Source organism: Postia placenta (genome assembly GCF_002117355.1).
Source record: "Postia placenta MAD-698-R-SB12 unplaced genomic scaffold POSPLAscaffold_7, whole genome shotgun sequence".
Classification (NCBI taxonomy): Eukaryota; Fungi; Basidiomycota; class Agaricomycetes; order Polyporales; family Adustoporiaceae; genus Rhodonia; species Rhodonia placenta.
The window spans coordinates 377,133-397,837 of NW_020169838.1; the positions used below are offsets into that span (position 1 = coordinate 377,133).

Below are 20,705 nucleotides of genomic sequence, written 5' to 3' on the forward strand. Positions count from 1 at the left end.
GAAGTACGACAGATTTTATACTACACAGGACGCTACGACTATCGAAAGTGGCACCCTGGTACAAGGGGCTTTGCATTGTTCCTCAAGAAGCTGCCTCACCGAGGGGCACATACCAAGTCCATCGGTAGAGTGACGTCATGCCGAACGCGGAGATGAAGAGCAACATATGGCCACTTCGGACCGGTAGCCGTCGTGAAGGCATGCCGCGAGGTTCGATACCTAATCGGGAAAGACCGGCTACTTCGGTGTGGCTTGGAGCGAAGCGCGCGCTTGGCCGAGCGGCGTCAAGTGGCCCTATTGTTCGCCGAATGCGGAAGATGTCCCGGGATCTACGCGCGAGGCATCGGGACGACTGTGCCGAGCTTCGAGCAAGCGTCGCGCACCGTCGAAGATGTCGAAGAGCGTCGAAGGCGAAATCGAACTGTTGGGAGACTGAGTCGAAGTGCCGGGCGGGATGCGAGTGCCGAAAAGAGGTGTATCGGGGCCCAGAGGGGCTTGGCGCCTATCACCGGGAATATCGCGTCAGATGGAAGGGTTACTCAACAGCCGATGACTCATGGGAGCCCGAAGCGAACCTGACTGGGACGGCAGACGAAGTGTTGGCAGAGTATAAGAACAGGAAGGACTTGAGCTGAATCGATAGCAGCTCTACCCAGCCGCTACACCCCCACTCACACCGACATGTCTTCCACCCTCTTGTTCCTCGACCAGTTCAATGCCCCCTCGACCGAAGGCGGGAAAAGAATCTCAATCTACACCCCTAAGCACACCCACGTCGGCGACAGCACCTTGCTAACATTCCTTCTCAGTAATCCCACCGATGTTTTCAACAAGCTCAAAGCCCACAACCCCAAGGCAACCAATGCCACCAACTGCGCTGCACTAGAAGCGTATCTCTCCGCCCGCCGTGAATACGACGAGGCTGTCAAAGCAGCCGACGAGGCCATCGACCACCACAAGCGGCTCCTACGCCAACAAGATGACCGCGTCCTCACCGAGCTCATCCGGCTCGACAATCTGAAAGTTGCCCATCGCTTTCAACCGCTCCTACCGCGCAGCATCCGGGCGCGACACAACAAATTCATCCCGTGCGCCATCCCCAATGCGTACCTACCCCTACCCGCACCCCTACCGACGTCTGCCTTCAGGCGCCCCCCGATCCCATCCCCTTTCCTCCAAGCAACGCCGCGGAGCACTACCATCCCGGCTGACTGGCAACCCAACCCTGGTTGGACCCCGAAGGGAAGCTGCAGACGATGCGGATCGTCTCGACACTGGGTACGGGACTGTCCGGACGTACGATGTGCAGGATGCGGAAAAGAAGCCCCTGGACACCTGGAGCGAGAGTGCGGAACCAGGCCGATGAAGCAACACGTATCCGCACCACCTGAAGAACCTGTGCGACGCGTGGGGGTCGTCGTCGACAACGTGTTCCTCGAGGAAATCATCAACGAGGCGAAGGAGAGGAAGGAGAAAGAAAGGCAGATGAAAGCAGTACCTATTCCTCCACCGCGCAGCGCTAACCCCGAACCCCCAACCAGTCCCATTGCGGGACCCTCGCGCCCCCGCCCCGATACACCCATCGTCTTTCGCAAAGTCGACCCTGACTGGACACCCGACACCACTCAATGGACGTGGGACAGCTCCTGGCCGCATCAGAAGCACCTCTCTGGCGAGGAATGGAAGAACGTAGGGAGGAACGTGCGCAAGGAGTGGTTCGACGAAGAGGAGGACAACGGCGTAGATTGGGAGTTGTACGGAGATGGTGAGCAGTAAGTAGTCGAATGGGACTTCGACTCTGGTAGGGGGGTAATGAAACATTTGTCTTTCCGTTCTATTCCTTGTACTACTAGCGCCCATACTGGCGCCGGTCTTAGCGCTCACCCGCAGGTTGAACATTATGTAGCTTACATAATGGGGTCCGTGCGCACTTCGTTCCTGGTATCGTACCACTACGTTTCTTTCTTCACTAACACGACCACATAGACACGATGGTCCGTGCGCAGTCGGTACTTGTATAAGTAGTTGTACTATTAGTCGGTCGAACCCTAAGTTCGACCTGGTTATTCATTCAAGTCTCTGCTCCTCTTTGCTTGGGGTAGTGGTCATTCTCGACTTCCTCGCTCGATCTTCAGGACGACGTACTGTCCATAAGTCCTCGCTCGTCGTCTACGAGTCAGGCATTGATATAGGAGTATAGACCGTTGTATCAGGTTCGGTTTGGTTCAGTTAGGTTAGGATTAGGTTAGGATTAGGTGGTATATCTTTAAAGCACTGCTTTTACTACATAGGTTAGTGTGATTGAGGCCTGTTAATAGAATGTTTTGATTTGAGGCCAAAAAATCCATATAGTGAGTCCTGAAATGTTGAAATAAGCGAAGTAAATTATTATAGAATAGATCATATGACTATGAAAACATCGGAGCATGTGACCATAGGAAGCCCTGAGCATGTGACCAGGAAACTCGGAGCATGTGACTAAGAGCTGTCAATACTATTTCAAGTGATCCTCTCAATGCATCTACAAGTAAGTGCTCTAAGGACAGCTTTTGATGTAACAGCAGCTGTGCTGTCATGACGGGTGTATGATGTATAATTATGACCTGTAGGCCTGCTGCTTCAGCAAGCTGCTGGTGCCAATGCTGGTTCAGCACGATCACAATGTGTGGTCACGGGCAGATGTCGCAAGCGTGATGCCGATATCAACAGTGTCAGTCGCTTGTTCATTTGGTGAGGGGAGAGCGGCGGGAGGAGATAAGAGTGTCTGGGCATGACGAGTTATGGAAGAGGTCCTATAATGTACCCCTGAATCTAACCACGGTATTACATGAAGGTGGACGTCCATGATGCGGCCAGGCTCTAACCAATGGAGGAAACTGCACTGTTTCGGGCAGCCATGGCAATAGCATGCGACTCGATGTGGATGTGAGCTCCGTGAGGCGGTCGCGTGCATCCCGCGACTCAATAATGTCCGAGATTAGGATCCGCTCTGCCATCCCGGGGACACTTCTCCGCGGACTGCGGGTCAGCTACCTCTGAAAACTGTATCCTTGGCCTCCTCTGACCACCTACAACGGCAAAGAGTACGAAGTCGAAGCCGCTAGTCCCTCTGTGGACAGCATGGTGGCCGCGGCAGTGCGCATACAGTCATTCTCTTAGGCATGATGCTACCTGAGCGCACCGCAGTTGGTTGCCAATACAAAACCCCAGCCCTCGGTGATCACCATGAGAGAGCCACGACGGGTGGCGTTCCGGCTTGAGTAACGACATCAGAAGGTTGTTTGGCCTTGTTATATTCCAAAGCCAATAGCTTCACCACTCATGTTCTCTTATACGGCTCGACGACCGCTCTCAGTCTCTGACACACTTCGGGATTTTCTGTCGGCATATCTCATAATGCCTCATGCATCCTAAGCTTGCGCTGAAGTCGCTCTTTCAATGTGTCTCCGGTGTCCAGACACTGCCAGTGCTTCGTATTTGACGACTCAGGATGTCAAGCCCGCCTTGTGTGTACATACTAGCCTGTCTCTTATGTGATGTGTTAACAAAACTTACTTGAGTAGTGGCACAATTTCTCTCGCAGTCAGCAATCTAAATTCAATATGATCCTCTGATATTTCGGTACAATCGGACAACGAAGGGTCTCCTCCTGCACAGCGTCACCTCAAAAGAGATCTCGTTGGACACATACATTTCATGCGTGAAAAAAAGAAAATTCAGAAGCAACGTCACCAGGTCCTGCTGTATCTAGATGAATACATATCAGCTCGACCATAAATCTCGCAAAAGCTGATCGCGCTGACTTGTAGTATATAGATCTCGTACACACTTCGTAGTATCAGCGAATATGTGCCTCCTCCCCTACACTCAACTAGTGCCCTGTACAGAAAGGACCGGAGAGGAGACGATCGGAAGCGAACGCGATCATGTGGCCATCAGGATCTCGTCAATATGTCGCGCTCACGCTGTCTCGCAGCGGCATACATTCTACTCCGGAGTGTCTCGAGAGGGCACACCCGCTCCGTAGGACCGCGAGTGGCGAACCTGCCTTTGTTTGGTCATCAATCACAGACGCTAATATACCGGCGGCAATCTGCCCTCTGTAAACACGGGATCAGGCTAATTGATCACAATGACAGCTAGGTCTAGTTTGATAAGTTTGAGTTGTTCAATTCGAATCGAAGAAACCACAAGTGAGAAATATGTGTATGAGATTCAGTATTAATGATGGTAGCATAAGCTATGTTCTACCTCCCTCCGCTGTGACAGTTCATTATGAATCATGGCTTTCAGGTTGGGATCATTTAACCGGTCTGTTAGGCAGATCTTCCCACGCGACGACAGTGATTGATGCCGTGCAATGCGCCTGTCTGCATCCGAACTAGCAATGCGGCCAGGAACAGTGACTAGCAAGACACTTATGAAAAGACATGGCATTGCCAGAGAGAGCCTGGACTGGAGTCCACCTCCGCTACCAGAGCTGCTTGCCCTTTCTTCCAGCTCTTCCAGTGGGGCCGTTTGACTCTGGATGACTTTCCCGTCTCTGCTGCTTCTGCTTTTCGTTGCTGGTGCGACATTCCACGCCTCACGCGCACAGGGGGCAAATGTCACGGTGACGGCGGACAACGCGCTTATCAACTATGTCGGTTCGTGGATTGTCCAGGACGACGGAGGACACAAGTACGCGTCGGGTCCGGGCTGCTCGCTCTCCTTGACGTTTCAAGGTGCGTGCGCGCTCGCTCAGAATTCTCGTATGCGCTGAACGGTCTGCTGTTCGTATGCGCTGAACGGTCTGCTGTTCGTAGGCACAGCGATCTACTGGAATAGTGCACATAATCCGAACGGCGGGATCGGCAGGGTGTCTGTAGACGGCGAGGATTCGACTGATGTGGACGAGTCGGTGGGGACGGAGGTGGGTGAGGCCTCCGTTGAGGCGACGCTTTGGGGGAAGACGGGCTTGGACGGGAGCGTGAACCACACGTTTGAGCTCGTGTATGTCGGCGCAGGGCAGCTGGGTGGAGGCTACCTGGAGATTTATTCGCTCGCGTTGGTGTCCACGTCTAGATTAAGGAGAAGCAAAGCTGACGGGTTTTGATGTGCAGGTATACTGCGGATGACACGACGGAAAGCAGCGTCTCGAGCTCTTCGAGCAGCCCTGCAACGAGCCCTGCAACGAGCCCTGCGGCAAGCCCCGCGAGCAATGGCATTGTGCCGAGCCCTTCGAGTAGCTCTGCCAGCGATGCCATTGCGCCGAGCTCACCCGGCGGCGGTACATCAAGTAAGCAGATCTTCAGTACGACTGATCACCAGGGTATCTTTTTCATAAATCCTTTCTATATAGCCTTTGAGACATCGGGCACTTCGCCAGCTCCTTCACCATCTTCAACAGTCGTCGGTGCGAACTCGCACTCAGCCTCTGGGAGCTCCAACAAAACCGCACTAGTCGGTGGCGTCGTAGGTGGCGTCCTTGGGGGCCTTTTGCTCGCTCTCGTCTGCACTATTCTGGCGTTCTGGATCTCCCGGCGTAGGCGGCGTATACGGGAAGAGAAGAAACGCATCGATGAAGGTACGTCAGCCGCGTTGTCCTGTCCAAGCTCTCATCATGGCGACTGCAGAGCATAGAGCGAATCCCTACCGCAAGCACCGTGACATGAGCGCACCCTCGCTCAGACCATCGAGCGACGCCTACACGTCCCCGCATACCCTCGTGAATTCACACGTGCCGACTGCATCTTACCAGTCAAGCAGTGAACCGGTCTCGTCAACGCCGCCGCTCTCTGTCATTCAGATACCGGCGCCTCAGCGTGCATGGGATACATTAGCGCCCCTGCCTGCATCGTCCGTGTTGGACTCTTCGGATGCACAATCAGCGATAACGACGGCTGACGCGAGCTTAATCGGCTCGTCTTTTTCTCCACGGACACCGCCTCCGATGTACGTGGAAAGGGGCTGAAATGCACGTATGTCTTCAGGGTTTTATTCTCTCGGCTGCGTGATTATGAAGCGCAGCGTCGTTTCGTCACACTATCTTGTGGCGGTCCTTGGACATATTTAATCACTTGAGCTACTCTGTATCGTTCCGTCTACGTGATTATCAAGCTGCTTAATGTGTGCACTTTCCTTAGCGTATCTAATCTCATGCTTTGTAGGCGATGAAGCTTGTGTCTGGACTGCGGCGTTACGCCTTAGCATTGAGTCAGTCCACTCGATGGAATGTGAATAAACTAGGCCGCGCGATCATAGCCATGATCTCGCAGGAAGAAAGCTGGAAATGTAAAAAGGCGTTTCTAACCTCCCTGCATGGATGTAGGCTGCAAGTGCAGCCTGCTCGACATTCTGAGACGTGCATAGAAATTGTGTCGAATTATGTCTTCCATGCAAAGAGGGGATATTTCTCTTCGTCCTGGGGGCGAGTAAGCAGTTATCATAAGCAGACTTGGCTGGTGTGCGGCTCCGCATACATCCGGCGCTGTAGCCTACTGTGTATCTGAGCCGGCGTTCCTAATTGGGACCTATGCCAGAATAAACTCACTTCCTTTCTTCCTTCCCTCACAATCTACCGACCTGTCCGCACTTTCACTCAGTAGTGCACTGCGTACTATCCTTGGCATAATATTCAACACGGCTTGCGAGCAACTTCTCCACGCTGCTCGCACCGCATAACATTGTTGCAAAAGGGCGATGCAGGACATCGGGAGCCCGGAGGCGGTGTGACGCTCAGCCCGAGCCTCAAGACGGATGTACATGTAGGTCAATCTCACCGGCGTTAAGGGGCGTACCCAAACTCTTCGTGGATCTGACACCCTAAACACTGACAGAAGACGAGTAGTAAACCTGTCATTGTAGCTAGAGTCTTAGAATCAGGACTGCGGACTCGAAGACCAGTCGTGAACAACACATTGTCCATTTGGTGCTTGACGCACAGGGCATAACGCGACCCGGATCTTCTATTAGACATATACTGTGTCCTCGCATACATGCAATAACTTTACGGAGAGCTAGTCACGTAAGTACACATCACCCGGTCAGCATGTACTCAGGTGCCTTGGCGGGATGGATGACGATGATTCTTTGGTCAGTGAATTCCTCCACGCTGAAGTTCCCATAGCCCGATGCGCCGCTGGAGAGACGTTAATGTCACGTATTCTCCATGCCAAAGCCTGTGAACGTACCTGAGGCCCCCAAGCTCCCTTGCCTGCTCCAAATGGAATGTAGGTCCGTTAACGCTGACACTCCCTGAAACGACACAAAATCAGTATGTAGCACTCGTATAGGAGAAGAATGAACTGACCCGCTCGGATGCGCGCGGAGACATCTATCGCGTTGTTCACGTCCTGCGTCCAGACACTCGCAGCCAGAGAATATTCAGAGGCATTGGCTAGCTCGACTGCCTCATCCACCGTATCGACCTCCTTGATCACCGCGACTACATCGCCGGTGCGTCAGCGCGTCCCCACGATACATTCGCAATCGACCTACCTGGACCGAAGGTCTCCCTATCCCACAACCTAGTGCCAGGCTCCACGCCCGTCACGAGATGCGGCTGTACACAAGCACCCTTCCTCGTGCCATCGCCCACAAGGAAGGTGGCCCCCGCAGCCTTCGCCTCACCCAGCGCGGCAACAATGCTCTCAGCGGCTGCCTCGCTGTACTGCGCAGAGAGCGCCTCGCCTTGGCCAGATTTGAACTTGCTGAACGTTTCGGCCAAAACCTGCTTGAACCTCGGAGCAACATTACGCTGGACGATTATGCGCTGGGTGGACATGCACGTCTGTCCTGAGTGGAGGAGCGAGGACGAAGTAATTGCGCGAGCCGCGCGCTCGACATCGGCATCATCAAGCACCTTCGGGATGATGAGCCCGCTATCTCTTACCAGAGGCCTGCGTTGCGACATACCACAGCAGGGGCCTTGCCACCGAGCTCGAAAACGCATGGCTTCAGATACTTTCCAGCTTCCTGAGCAAGGATCCTGCCGACACGATCACTTCCAGTAAACTAGAAAGTGTGCGTCAGCCACTTTCCCTGCGCTAGAGTATGTACTACACTTACGTTGATCTTCTTCACAGCAGAATGAGCAATGAGCTCGGCGGTTCTCGCCGGAGCATCCTTTGCGGATGTATGGATCACGTTCAGCACGCCTGCTGGGAAGCCCGCCTATTGCAATATGTCGATCAGCAGCTGACGGTGTAGCGTTGCAGCAAAGACATACTTCCTCGAAGAGTTCCGCTATGACAAACTGTGTCCGCGGGCTCACTTCTGATGTTTTCAGGACGACGGTGTTGCCACAAACAATCGGGATGCCGACCGCGCGGAGAGTCAACACCAGCGGCACATTCCACGGCGCGACGGCCAGACTATATTAGACCCCTTCAATCACGTAGCCGGAGCGCAAGTCGTATGGAAGGGACCTTACATGACACCTTGGGGTCTCCGCTGGACGAGAACCTGGCCACCGGGGACGACGGATGGGAATGTCTCGCCCTTGAGCTGTGCGACGAAGGTCGCAGTGTTTCGAAGGAAGGCCGCCGTCCCATACACGTTCAAGTAGACGAGGGTGTCGACGCCGGCGGTCTCCTCCTGGAACGCCTCCTTGAACTTCTTGAAGTACTTGTCCGTCGTCACAAGCTCCGCCGCCTTGAAGAAGTAGTCGCGGCGCTCCGCGTACGAGGAGGTCTCCCAGGTAGTGAATGCACGTGCTGCGGCCTCAACCGCGTCCTTGCAGTCCTGCGCAGACGCGGACGCGGCCTTGGTCACGACCGCATTCGAGTAGGGATTGCGCACATCGAAGGTAACGGGCGGGTTCGCGGGGCGCTGTTTACCGTCGATGAAGAGAGAAGTGAAAGAGACGTCTGTCATGATGACTGCGGCACTGCTGATCATAGTCTGATCCCGGTATATATATGCATGTTATTGCACTATTACGCACGACTCTCGGGATTTTGATGGCGGAACCAATGTTCGTTCTGATTGTCGCTCGCCTGCCAGACCTATGGCCGTGCTGTTGCGTGTCGCAAGAATAACGCAGGGCCTTCCGACACAACGTGATTCGGAGCGCCATGACTGAGAGACGCGCAGGGACGGTGACACAACCTGTCGCGGATGTATACCTGCCATGCGCACCGATCGATCGAGATGTACTGCGGACATTCCTGCTTCCTCGACGGCTGAGATTGGATCTCAGAATCAATGACATGCCCGCACACGGCGATCCTCAAAAAGCAGGGGTTTCACAGGATGACACAGAATGCAGAAGGCACTGTTCTCCTGAATAGAAGGACATCAGTATTTTCTTGCCGCGTTTGGCGGGGGCTTCGTTCTGTTTCATCCCGGAGTCAACCTAGACCTAACTTCCCACTTACACACAATCATCGGTCCCCGAGTGTCTTTGGAGATGGCCTTGTGAGGCGCGGACACCCCATGTCCTTAGGCATCGGTCATAACCCTCCCGAGCGTGACGAGCTGAAGATTTGTGGGGCGCATGAAAACCTTGAACGTCGGCCATCCGAGGTAGCTGGCCGATATCGTACCTCGGGCGAAGTAGCCGCTATTGTAAGGCTCGGGCACCCATGCGGCCTGACGTGCCAAAGAAGCCGCGGGCTTTATTGACAGATTGCACTTTCAGACATCGTAGGTTCCCCGCAATATGTGTGTCAAGGCGTTGAGGTAACATGTTGCTCTCCAGAAAAATAAGCGATCTGCAGGTATGAAAAGTCATGATCCATCCCCGCCATAGCAACATTCATCTTGCTGTTCTCTGAGCTCGAGGCGCGTACACTAGGTGACTCGATACTTGCGGGAGGCAGAATTAAGAATGGCTAGTAAACTGCCATCCTAGTCTGAGGTTTGTTTATGACGGTCAGCGTATCGTGACGACCACTTGAAACAGGGAAGCAAAAGGCACGCACCAATAGTCTTCGACGCCCGGCGTAGAATTGGTAATTTGGGTGTCTGCGCTTAACCTAACCGTCCTCGCGGGCTACATAGCGCTGAAATGGGTGCCTGCTAGACCAGGCCTCGCATTCAGCCAGGCAAACTCCGATTGAAGGCAGAACGTATGACACGCGATTGGTCTAGCAAAAAATAATTCGAGAAGATGACTGTATGGTCCCCTCTATAATGCACTGCCGAAGGGAGAGTCCCAGGGAAACGACGATAATCCGATCCGATGTATGAATTATAGGCGAATGATATACAGGCACATCTGGGAGTGGGTCGCGCAGCAGACGGGTATAAAGGGCGAAACGTTATGTTTTAAATATGATGATGAGGATCAGAAGCACCAGGATGAGCAGCGCAATCAGCACTGTAGAGCCTACAGAGGGGGTAATGCGTCAGCCCAGCAGGCTCACGACAGCAGTCTTTCGCGCTCACCGTTCTCCTTAGCCCCCCGTGCGACGCGGTCGAGCCGCCGCCGCGCGCCACTGAGCCTGTCACCCGTGTTATCGAGCTCATGGTCGAGATCCTCGAGCAAGCCCGTGTGCACGTCGAGCTCGTCGTTAATCTGGAGCGAGATGTCGCGCTGGCGGTTGATCGAGTGCGAGAGGCGGTCGAGATGCACGTCCTGGTCGTCCATCATCTGGCGCTGTGCGTGCAGCATCTCCGTCGAGGAGGGGAGCGCAGCCTCGGGGTCGTCTGTATACGGCGCGTAGGGCGTGTAGGGCGGCTCGGTGTTCTTAGGAACGGGTGGTGGCACGGGTGAGTTGAGGGACGAGGACGAGGACGACGAGTATGCGTTGGCGGTTTGCGATTCCTCGACCTGTAAGCTGTAGACCGATGTTAGGCATATACTAAGTGGCGAATACGAGTGGAACATACCTTGGTATGCCTACGACGTCCGCCTCCTGTCCCAGCATCCCCCTCATTCTCTCGTACTGACTCCGCAATAGCCTAACTGCCTCTGAACTCCCCTCCTTCTCTTCCAGGTCAAGCACGCCTGCGTGCAGCTGCTGCATGTTACGCGTGATCTGGGGGACATGAAGTGACGATGCACTTGGATTCGAGAACGTTTGTAATCGCTGACGCTCGAGTAGCAAAGACAATGTCTGCGTAGATAGCGACGTAAGTTTTGCTAAAGTAGCCATAGTCAGAAATACAGGAAAACTACAGCAAGCAGGGGAATATCGCAAGAATATCGGCAACAGGGGACTGGCAATGCATTAGGCGCCGGAAGAACTGCGATCGCCACTCGAGGCCCTGCGGACTTTCTGCATTTGGAAGGTCTTCAAGAACGCCTTGTCGGGTTCCCTCTCTTTATTCAACTTGAATGGAATGATATATTTTGTATCGATCTGACTCGACACGGTGACAAGAGTTTACTGGTCAAGGTTCCAAGTTGGAACGGGCAATGGTCCTTGCGATCCCAGACGAGCGGCGATTGCGGCAGTGCAATTCGGCAAGCTGCTTCAGGTGTGCGTTGTCAATATTTTCCTGTGCAGGGAGGATCACCCGGTTTCATATAAGGCGAAATTCAAGGCTACAACATCAATCGGCGCAAACAATTCATAGATACAAAACGCGTGTTTCAGCACATGAACCCTTTTCTCAAGCGGCCTTGACGCTACCCCATGCAACACGGGGGCCTCCTGGCCGTGGGCCCGAGGCAGCGGGCGCGGCGGAGTCCGTAGATACGTTGGCGACAGGTGCAGCTTTTGGTGGGGCAGGAAGCGGGCTGTTGCGAATACCGTCAAAGACGCGCTGCGCGTGTTCCGTATTCCGGATGAACCAGCCTGCGTAACGGCGCCCAACCGTCGACTCCGCGATGTGGACCATATTCTGGTGCGATACCTCAGCTGATGGTAGACACAGCACAAGAAGGCCACCCACCTCGTCTATAACAAAGTCCAGATCGCACGTCGAGATCATCTGCCCGTCGAGCAGCCCTTTCTCGTTCTCCACGCGACTTACCGACCGGCTCGCCTGCTTCATCACCATCATTTGCTGCACCATCTTTTCTTCGTCCGCGTCTAGGAAGTTCGCAAGCTTCTTTGCGTCCAACGATGTGTACAGCTTCAAGAAGCTGCGTAGCGTCGGCACCGGTGCCTGCGCCCGCACCTCGGACAGGAACAACCCCAGGTGCCGCTGCGCGGGCTCAACCGGCGGCTCTTCGATGTACGCTGCGCGCAGCTCGGGGTCCTCGTACGGCGGGGGATTTGCGGAGATAAACTTCGGGCAGGCGTAGAGAAAGAGCTCCTCGAACGCCGGAATACCCTCCTCACTGGCAGCAAAACCGTTGAGATACACACTCCGCTTAGGACGAACGGTACGCACCCTCTTGACATTTTCGTAAACTGCTCGCCATACCGCTCCTTGACGATGTTGGAGATGTTATCGTCGAGGCGCGTTGGTGACAAGGCGTTGCAGATAGCGAACAACGCGTACATACGGTCCGCTGTTTTGTTGATCTGCTATACAGTGAGTCTCACAATCCAAAAACACGAGAATGAGAACGCACCTGATCATACTGATAACTCCGTGTATGATATTGCCGCATGCGCAGGATGAAGTTCAATATCGATACAAACGCGCGGATGGCATCGGGGTATCGGCGCAGCATTATGTAACAGAAGCCAACGTAGTAGTAGGTCGTAACATGGCACGCCGTCACGCGCGTGAACGGTGACTGCAGTGGTGGGTAAGTTGGATTGCTTGAGCGTAGCACGAATTCTCGCGCACCTTTTGGTTGAGCTCGACGTTCTCCATTACCTTCAGCGCGAGCGTGAAGTCGCCAAGAAGGCTGTGCACGCGCAACAGCCCGACGACACTGAAGTAGCCGAGCATGCGGTAGAGTGGGCGCACACCGTACTCGCCGACAATTTCTCTGTGTAGCATTATCAGCATACAACGATACCCGCAGAGGACAGCACGACATGACGCACGCAATTTCCTCAGCAGATTTTCCCTCCTGCAGAGCGACGAGGTGCTCATTGATCTTGGACTTTTGGATGAGCGAGTACAGGACATTCAGCACGCTGTATGAGCTCCACACTTGGCTCGCGTCCGCGAGCAGTATGAGCTCCTCATCTGTCTTCGACTTGGCCTTCGAGCGCCAGACGCAGAACGACTGGTACTGGTAGATGAACTCGTCGATGATGTCCCACAGCCACTGTTCCGGCAGCTCGAGCGGGACGGGGCCGTCAGAGTCTGTAGACGCGCGCTTAGAGGAGGAGGGGATTCGGGGAGGAGCCTACGCACTCAGGAGGTAGTTGAACAGCTCACAGCTGTTCTCGTAAGAGTGAAAGCGGTCGTCAATGTCGGGCTGCAGGCGGGAGTAAACATGACGGTAGTAGAGTTCGCGGTACAGAATCAAGAAAATCTGGTCTGTAAAAAGGGATGGGTGAAGCGTTCTTCTCATTCGACGCGAGGACTAGGACACACCATCGTTGACAAGGGGAGCGATCACCTCCGCTTCTGGCCACTCCGTCTTCGAGTAGAACTTCTCCGTCAGGCGGTTCCACCCACTCTCGTACGCAGCCGTAATCTCCGCGAGGTTGTTTTCAAGAACAGCATGGTGAAAGTGTACGATGAACTGCACGATCCGTCCGATCAAAATTCGTGCACGGCAGATCGCACTGGTCACTTACCCGTTTCACCACATCTGGAATCTGCGCAAACGCGGCCTGCTGTACCATCTGTTGCTGGACCGCAAGCAGTGTTGCCTCGTCAATCCTAGGCTCAGCTGCACGCCGCGCGTTAGCATGCCTTTTCGAATACTTGCACGCCGGTGACCGCTCACCCTCGTCGTAGATTCCATTCTGGCCGTAGTTCCCGATGGCGAGGCTCAGGTCAACATCTTGCAGATCCTCGTCAACATCCCAAAGGGCCTTGCGTTGTTGCGACATTCGGTAACAAAAGTGAACCTGAGGTTGAGTGCTTGAGCAGAAAAGCGAAAGTGCTACTGCCCGATTTGGAGATACATCCAATGTGATAAAATGAGATTAGATTCTCTAACCCAGTTTCTGCGGTGCTTGTATTTGCGCATGTTTCCAAAATGAGCGATTGAAAATCAGATAAAGCATGTACTGATACCTTTCTCAAGCTTAGCTCGGGCGCCAACGCATTATGATGTGCTAGTGCCATCTGTAAATAAATCACTAAATATATGTATCGTCCATACTACGTTGTCCCCTCATCCATGCTTTACGCTCACATAGCTGGTTTCGTGTCTCGGTAGTTTGATGCACAAGGCATCACTGCTAATGTGCCATGTGCCATGTGGTGGCTCAAATGCTACATGACGTTATCAAATCACAATGGTATCTCAGCTATATTGGCCATTTATAGTAGGTCGATAATCCAGAATACTTGGTATATATGTTGGCAGCTGCGCCCGCCGATTCCCGATGATATACTTCGTGTCGACAATCTATTACTATTACTGAACACTTCTTGCTAACATACTCCATCCCGTCCCATACCACCATGGCGACTCCAGTCAGAGAATGTCAACCTGTGTACATGACATACTAATGAAACATGCTCGCGTAGAGGCCAGGATCGTCAAATGACGACACCGGAGCAATTGTGCCCAACTTCCAAAGCCGCGCCACCCTGGTTAACCCATCTCACAGCAGTAGCTTTAGATTCCTGATGAGACATATGATTCAAGTCAGCAGCTAAAATACCAATGAACTGAACCAGTGCCATGCTCGACCTCAACTTCATCGACTGATAATGTCTAACATCAGGATATTGAGCTAAATTATCGAGATGAATGGGAACATCGGTATGATCTCAATGATTTGAGGCGGCAAGCACAGCCATGTCGCACAAGAGCTGGAATTCATTCAAGATCCATACCGACATGTTTTATCGTGCCTGTAAGAAGAACAATGAAAAGATTCATCAAGACTCTTTCGGAGGGGAAGAATACGACTGACCTTCGGTATTGGCTGGGTGAACGCAACATAATTTGCTATGATCCAACAGCCTTCAGCTATCTGCACGACAGAGTACCTATGACAAACTCGGGTCACAAGCATACACTCAGCAAAAGCCAGTCTGTGATATGTGTGTGTGGGAGGGAAATACCCCGAAGTCACAATTCGTTCGCTAGTGCACCGAGATAAGAGACGATCAGATCCGATGAAACCCGGGAATTTAGGTGAACCGTCAAGCACGGGAGGGATGGGCCAGGACTCGAGAGCATTGTGGTTCTGCACCGTAAGGCGACGAACGAAAGACAAACGAAATGAGGGGGCTCACCGAAAGTAGCGTGAGAGGATATCATCAGCAGATACCGAAATAGATCAAGATCTAACTTATCGAGAGCGAATGCAAGCTCCTCAGATCTCAGTGATCGGCCTACATACGCCGCATAACCTGTTCTTCTTCACAGCGGCCTCTGCTCTCCGCCATCAGCCACCGCAGCTCCGCCGGAACGCTGGGATCTGGTCTGCAAGCGGCTGCAGGCACCCTATGCTGCAATGTTGTGAGGGTCAAGTTATCACAGAATCTACTGCCAGGTAGCGTTACCTCCGCACTTCAGAGTAGACACTACGGCTTGAGTGTTAACTGCCATTCTGTCGGCATCTGCAGAAGTGGGCCTCTGGGAATCCCACTCAGCACACTAGCTCAGACTCTGACAATACCAACGATGTCGTTCTTATCTTCAACAACAGAGTTTTTACGTTGACCACATGTTTGCTGTTAACGCCCTGTGGAACGCCCTGTGGTGCAACGACAGGTCAGCCATATGTATAAAAGCTGTGCTTGTAAAAGGAGTACGATGCAACAGCACAGGGGCATCGTATTCTTGTATCGACAATGAACCCATCGGAAACTGGACATCATCGTCTACCGACGAGCGTCGAGCCTACCCATTATGACCTCACAGTTTGCACTGATCTTGTGTATGCCAAGTTCGATGGTATCGTCAAGATCGAGTATGTATTTCTATCGACCCTCGGATCTTTGCTTAACATGAAACAGCTTGTATGTCCGGGACAAGACTTCAGACATCGTCTTCAACACCAAGGACATGCAGCTAGGAAGCGTTACCGTTTATTCAGATGCCCTGCGTACAGAGCAACACCCCAAGTCTATGTCGTTCGACACTGATCGGGAACGGGGAACACTGTCTCTTCCGACCTCACTTCCTGCCGGATCCAAGGCACAAGTGTCAATATCCTTCGAGGGGCCGCTCACAGGTGCACTCATGGGCTACTATCGCTCTGTCGGTGGCGCCGATGGCAAGGAGGTATATAGTCTGACCCAATTTGAGGTATGCCACTGCAAAGAGTACATTAACATACACAAGTATAACGGCCATGCTTTAGCCCACGGCGGCGCGGAGGGCATTCCCCTGCTGGGACGAGCCAGCATTGAAGGCAACGTTCGCTGTGACAATGATATCTCGCGCCGACACGGTCAACCTGAGCAATATGTCCGTTGAGTCGGAGAGCACATACGAGCCCGGCTCCCTGGACGCCACGGGCGCAGTAGTCTGGCTGACCAAGCTTGCTTCACCTGCGATCAGTGGAACAGCTGCGGGAGACAAGTGGAAGATTACACGGTTCCAGACTACACCCCCGGTTTGTACCTCCGAACTATTACTATTATACTTTCTAACTTGTCCTGGATGACAGATGTCCACGTACTTGGTGGCCTACGCCAACGGTCGCTTTGAGCATGTAGAGACAACATACACGAGTCCTCTGAGCGGCAAAACACGCCCGCTCCGCTTCTATGGTAAGCTGTATATTCCCCTGCACGAGTCATGTATCTCATCGAGTGCGCAAAGCTACATCGGACGTAATTGAACAAGCTAACTTTGCGCTGGATGTCAAGCGCCGAGTGCTCCCTATATACGAGAAGGTCTTCAATATCGAATACCCGTTGCCGAAGCTAGACACCCTCGTTGCGAGTGATTATAATTCTGGTCAGTTACTTGAAGGATCATGACTTCATAACATCGATCACAGACTGAAGACATCCACAGGTGCAATGGAGAATTGGGCAAGCGACTGAATGCTCAGTCTCTAATACTCAACTCATTTTACGGGCAGGGCTTGATCACCGGCAGGGTAACGGCCTTCTGCCTCGACCCCAGGTCAGAGAACCTGCAGGTCAAGAAACAAATCGCAGTTACAATGTGTCATGAAGTAGCGCATATGTGGTCAGTCTCTACCTGAACATTGACGTGCTGCATCTCTGAAATCATTAAGGTTCGGCGATATCACCACTATGGAGTGGTGGGATAATCTTTACTTGAACGAAGGTCGGGTGCTTCTTCTTCGAAGTATTCGGTGTCTTGATGGCATGCATGACGATCAGGTTTTGCCACCCTGGTAAGATAACGCAATTTATGGCTAGCTAGCAAAATAACAATGTTTCATCCACCAGATGGCCAAAGTAACCATCCTAGGTTCGTAATTGACGTTCACGCGGCTCGATTCACATTTCATCAAGATTGATCTACAGATAAGTGAGTAATCGCTACCTTGAAAAGGCGCAGGCTCAATGTGGATGTCGTAGAGTTTTCCCCGAGTGGAAGATGAATGCATCATTCATCTCGGACTCCCTTTTCAGGGCGTTTTCTCTTGACGCCAAACTCTCCTCTCACCCCGTCGAGGTGGAGTGTCCAGACGACAACATGGTGCACGGGGTAAGTTTCACCCCCCCGCCACTATCACCGCTCATGCGCCTTCTGTACACAGATCTTCGATGCGCTCTCTTATTCTAAGGCTGCATCAGGTATGTATGAGCAGCGCAGATCCCGGGCCCCCTCTCATGCCCATCGTGACCGCAGTTTTGCGCATGCTCTCAGCATACGTAGGGGAAGAGCGGTTTCTCAAGGGCGTCTCCATCTACCTCAAGCGGCACCTTTTCGCGAACAGCACCACGAAGGATCTATGGGACGGCATCAGCGACGCTACAGGTTAGCTGACAGGCACCTGCCGCTCGGGTCTTAACGCTGATATACTTCGGAGGTCTGGATGTTTCAAAGATGATGGATTGTTGGATCAAGCAGGTGTGCATTGATCCCGTGACTGCGTCGCTTCGTGATTTTATGAAGCACAATAGGTCGGATTCCCGGTCGTTACCGTCACCGAGACCACAAATGGCATTCACATACGTCAGGATCGTTTCCTCGAAACTGGTCCTGCTGATGAGCTAGATAGCCAGACAACGTGGTACATAGCATGACTGTATGCGTATCATGCATTCTGGTTGACGTGCAGAGAACAGGTCGATTCCCTTGCGTCTTCTCACGGTATCGGACAAAGGCGAGGTCATCGTAGACAAAGAGATTCTCCTGGAGCAGCGCGAGATGATCATCCCCCTCGATATCTCAAAACCGTTCAAGTTGAATGCGGGCACTGTCGGCTTCTGTATGCATCTTATCAACATCTGTGTTAGCGCGTTTCTGATATATTTATTGCAGACAGAGTCCTATATTCTACCGAGCGACTGATCACCATTGGTGCGGAAGCGGCGAAGGCTGCGTCCCCGTTTTCCGTGGAGGATCGCACTGGCCTTGTGTACGACGCGCTTGCGCTTGCAAAGGCTGGCTTCTTGACTGTCAGTAGTGCATTGTCTCTTTTCGAGGTATTACGCGAGGAGCGCGAATGTAGGCATTGTGTAGATCGCAACTCGAGAATTGTGCACTGAACGTATTCACTGACAGATTCTGTATTGCAAGGCATACTCTCGAATCTCGAATCGATTCGTTCGACTTGGTGGGAGCATCCTGACATTGTTTCCGCAATAGGGCATTTTCAGCGGGCATGCATTATCTTCATTAGATAAATGGGCATATCTCATAGGCTAATGGCATTTACAGAGTCTAGTTTCTCCGATCGTTCAACAATTAGGATGGGACAACCGCAAAAGTGATTCCGACGATGACCGTGCGTTGCGGATCCTAGCAATCCAGCATGCAGCCTCTGCAGAGGACACCAGGTATGGAAAGATGCGTTGGATCTGACTCGACCACGTTCACAATGACATGGATGATTATCAGCGTCATTCGGGAGCTGAAAGCGCGATTCTCGCGATTCATGGAAACGGGCGATGACTCGATTATTCCTCCCGATCTCGTTGGCGTGATTTACATGAATGTGAGCCACTGCAAATACAGCATCAATATTAATTGCCTCACTCCGCTAGGCCGTGCGGTGTGGGGGACGTAAGGAATGGGAGGCCGTCAAACGAATTGTCCAAAAGCCAAAGAACCCTGCTTACGGTACTTCAGCAATGATCGCTATGGGACACACCTCACATCTTGAGCTCGCGGAGGAAACATTCCAGTGCATCCTCAACGAGAGCCGCGACCAGGATCTCATATTCTACCTCGATGGACTATCAACAAACCGGAAGACCCGGCGATTTCTCGCTACTGCCTTCATGCGACATTATGATGAGGTAGTTTCTGCCTCGTGCTTCTCCTCGTGACCTGCTCATGTTCTCGCACTCTTACAGTTCGCAAAGCGTCTTGAAGGCAACTTCAGTATGCGGTATCTGATCTTTGTGAGTACTGGGCCTTACACGTACCTTACATGTGTAATTAAACCGTGTTTCCCAGCGAGTCTTTCAATCGCTTTCCTCTCGTAGAGATCACCAAGAGATAGCCAACTTTTTCAAGGTCAGCGAGCCTCAGTCATAGCACCAAGGCTTGGGTATCGATACTCTTTGAACAGGAAAAAGATACTTCCAAATATAACATGGCCTTGAAGCAGACTCTGGACAATATTGCAGCCCAAGCCGCGTGGGTTGAGGTACATGACAGACGCATACCAGATGAAGTCGGTGTTTAACTGTTTGGTTCACAGCGGTCAACAGATGATCTTCTGCGCTGGGCTTGAAGGAAATAGTGATTGCTTCTGCTGCTCAGAAGAATACGAACCTGTCTCGCAGGGTGTGATATCAAGGATACGGTAAAGACGTCTATCATCCTGTTGAGTGAAGGACGTGCGTTGTGTCCCTGGATTGAATATAATTTGTTCCTCCCGGAGATCCTGTAGAATAAGACGGCGTCATATGTACCAATGTGACCCGATGCCAATGGTATCCTTCGGCACTTCGGTGAATGTTCCATCAGTGACCACACTTCGGCGAGGGAGAGTAGTAAACTAAGACGAGACTACCGCGGCTACCAGGCTGAACCGCGAAAGACCAGAGCCAACAAACAGCATATAGTGCGGGTCCTGCATGGTATTCGCCAAGCCCCAAATTTGAAAAGGCACTGTCACATCCTAGACTAATAACGATCGAAGGACATGATGTAATGACTATCTCTATGTTTTGTGAAGGAACCGGAGACCTATTGAGGCTTCAGCATGTCCTTGAAGCGGAATTGTCTCCGCAGTCCTGGCCGCTGGGTCTCGCAGAATAACGACGCTTCGGCATCTGAGGATATGGCGTTGAAGCACGGCTTAGGTATGCCAGTTTTTCTGGTAACCAGTAGGTTGGCCACTGACACGTATTCTACCCCATTCAAATGTTAATCGGCAGGCGACAACTGGAAGGCTGGGACGAGTCATCGAACCTCTTGTGGCAGTGTGGCGTATCCTTAAGGCTTCTGGATTTGGGTGCCCAACACTAAAAGATCCAATGAGCGTAACTTGAACGCGCACTCAGTGATGGCATGAATTTCCTATTCTCTTGACACCAACGACCGGCGTTTGGTTTCTGGCCACACGCCAAAGGCTTTTTATTATTAAGAAGCCCAGTTTTATATCCGCTGTAGGACACCAAAGTATGAGGGG

The 20,705-nt window shown here is 52.5% G+C and overlaps 6 protein-coding genes across 6 annotated transcripts; 3 read left to right on the forward strand and 3 right to left on the reverse strand.

The window, feature by feature from the left end:
• Nucleotides 1–681: 681 nt before the first annotated feature.
• POSPLADRAFT_1142997 (hypothetical protein) lies at nucleotides 682–2,734 on the forward strand (the record flags this gene model as incomplete). The annotated part of the gene is made up of 3 exons (XM_024485504.1): nucleotides 682–1,772; nucleotides 2,505–2,527; nucleotides 2,610–2,734. 3 exons carry the CDS (start codon nucleotides 682–684, stop codon nucleotides 2,732–2,734), a joined length of 1,239 nt encoding a protein of 412 aa, XP_024338803.1.
• Nucleotides 2,735–4,528: 1,794 nt separating this feature from the next.
• On the forward strand, nucleotides 4,529–5,953 carry POSPLADRAFT_1046482 (hypothetical protein; the record flags this gene model as incomplete). Its single annotated transcript, XM_024479044.1, has 4 exons — nucleotides 4,529–4,724; nucleotides 4,806–5,046; nucleotides 5,103–5,566; nucleotides 5,616–5,953. The coding sequence occupies 4 exons, from the start codon at nucleotides 4,529–4,531 to the stop codon at nucleotides 5,951–5,953; spliced, it is 1,239 nt and encodes a 412-aa protein (XP_024338804.1).
• Nucleotides 5,954–7,017: 1,064 nt separating this feature from the next.
• On the reverse strand, nucleotides 7,018–8,856 carry POSPLADRAFT_1143010 (hypothetical protein; the record flags this gene model as incomplete). The annotated part of the gene is made up of 8 exons (XM_024485507.1): nucleotides 7,018–7,120; nucleotides 7,173–7,232; nucleotides 7,288–7,426; nucleotides 7,480–7,843; nucleotides 7,897–7,995; nucleotides 8,050–8,154; nucleotides 8,210–8,354; nucleotides 8,414–8,856. The coding sequence occupies 8 exons, from the start codon at nucleotides 8,854–8,856 to the stop codon at nucleotides 7,018–7,020; spliced, it is 1,458 nt and encodes a 485-aa protein (XP_024338805.1).
• A 1,301-nt stretch (nucleotides 8,857–10,157) lies between these two features.
• On the reverse strand, nucleotides 10,158–11,136 carry POSPLADRAFT_1181237 (hypothetical protein). The gene is made up of 3 exons (XM_024488823.1): nucleotides 10,816–11,136; nucleotides 10,372–10,763; nucleotides 10,158–10,312 (listed from the first exon to the last, which is right to left on the reverse strand). Exons 1-3 carry the CDS (start codon nucleotides 11,079–11,081, stop codon nucleotides 10,245–10,247), a joined length of 726 nt encoding a protein of 241 aa, XP_024338806.1. The 5' UTR covers nucleotides 11,082–11,136; the 3' UTR covers nucleotides 10,158–10,244.
• A 290-nt stretch (nucleotides 11,137–11,426) lies between these two features.
• Nucleotides 11,427–13,867, reverse strand: POSPLADRAFT_1074391 (hypothetical protein). Its single transcript, XM_024482701.1, has 10 exons — nucleotides 13,733–13,867; nucleotides 13,581–13,675; nucleotides 13,375–13,525; nucleotides 13,192–13,317; nucleotides 12,876–13,140; nucleotides 12,673–12,817; nucleotides 12,452–12,619; nucleotides 12,268–12,401; nucleotides 11,824–12,214; nucleotides 11,427–11,772 (listed from the first exon to the last, which is right to left on the reverse strand). Exons 1-10 carry the CDS (start codon nucleotides 13,836–13,838, stop codon nucleotides 11,542–11,544), a joined length of 1,812 nt encoding a protein of 603 aa, XP_024338807.1. The 5' UTR covers nucleotides 13,839–13,867; the 3' UTR covers nucleotides 11,427–11,541.
• Nucleotides 13,868–15,762: 1,895 nt separating this feature from the next.
• POSPLADRAFT_1143568 (hypothetical protein) lies at nucleotides 15,763–19,802 on the forward strand (the record flags this gene model as incomplete). Its single annotated transcript, XM_024485578.1, has 23 exons — nucleotides 15,763–15,881; nucleotides 15,928–16,219; nucleotides 16,275–16,529; nucleotides 16,584–16,647; nucleotides 16,763–16,880; nucleotides 16,948–16,972; nucleotides 17,004–17,113; nucleotides 17,163–17,236; nucleotides 17,475–17,602; nucleotides 17,655–17,691; nucleotides 17,747–17,875; nucleotides 17,928–17,968; nucleotides 18,022–18,131; nucleotides 18,187–18,329; nucleotides 18,383–18,568; nucleotides 18,626–18,696; nucleotides 18,782–18,900; nucleotides 18,962–19,058; nucleotides 19,108–19,362; nucleotides 19,420–19,467; nucleotides 19,523–19,582; nucleotides 19,638–19,715; nucleotides 19,770–19,802. The coding sequence occupies 23 exons, from the start codon at nucleotides 15,763–15,765 to the stop codon at nucleotides 19,800–19,802; spliced, it is 2,592 nt and encodes an 863-aa protein (XP_024338808.1).
• Between the last annotated feature and the right edge of the window lie 903 nt (nucleotides 19,803–20,705).

What these genes read in the sequence shown, in the direction of transcription:
- POSPLADRAFT_1181237 (XM_024488823.1), bottom strand. Translation starts at nt 11,081, where the DNA reads ATGGCTACTTTAGCAAAACTTACGTCGCTATCTACGCAGACATTGTCT. An exon ending in GACGTCGTAGGCATACCAAG is followed by an intron (nt 10,764 to 10,815) that starts GTATGTTCCACT and finishes ATCGGTCTACAG; the next exon opens with CTTACAGGTCGAGGAATCGC. An exon ending in ACGGGGGGCTAAGGAGAACG is followed by an intron (nt 10,313 to 10,371) that starts GTGAGCGCGAAA and finishes CCCCCTCTGTAG; the next exon opens with GCTCTACAGTGCTGATTGCG.
- POSPLADRAFT_1074391 (XM_024482701.1), bottom strand. Translation starts at nt 13,838, where the DNA reads ATGTCGCAACAACGCAAGGCCCTTTGGGATGTTGACGAGGATCTGCAA. An exon ending in AAATCTGCTGAGGAAATTGC is followed by an intron (nt 12,818 to 12,875) that starts GTGCGTCATGTC and finishes AATGCTACACAG; the next exon opens with AGAAATTGTCGGCGAGTACG. An exon ending in GGAGTTATCAGTATGATCAG is followed by an intron (nt 12,402 to 12,451) that starts GTGCGTTCTCAT and finishes ACTGTATAGCAG; the next exon opens with ATCAACAAAACAGCGGACCG.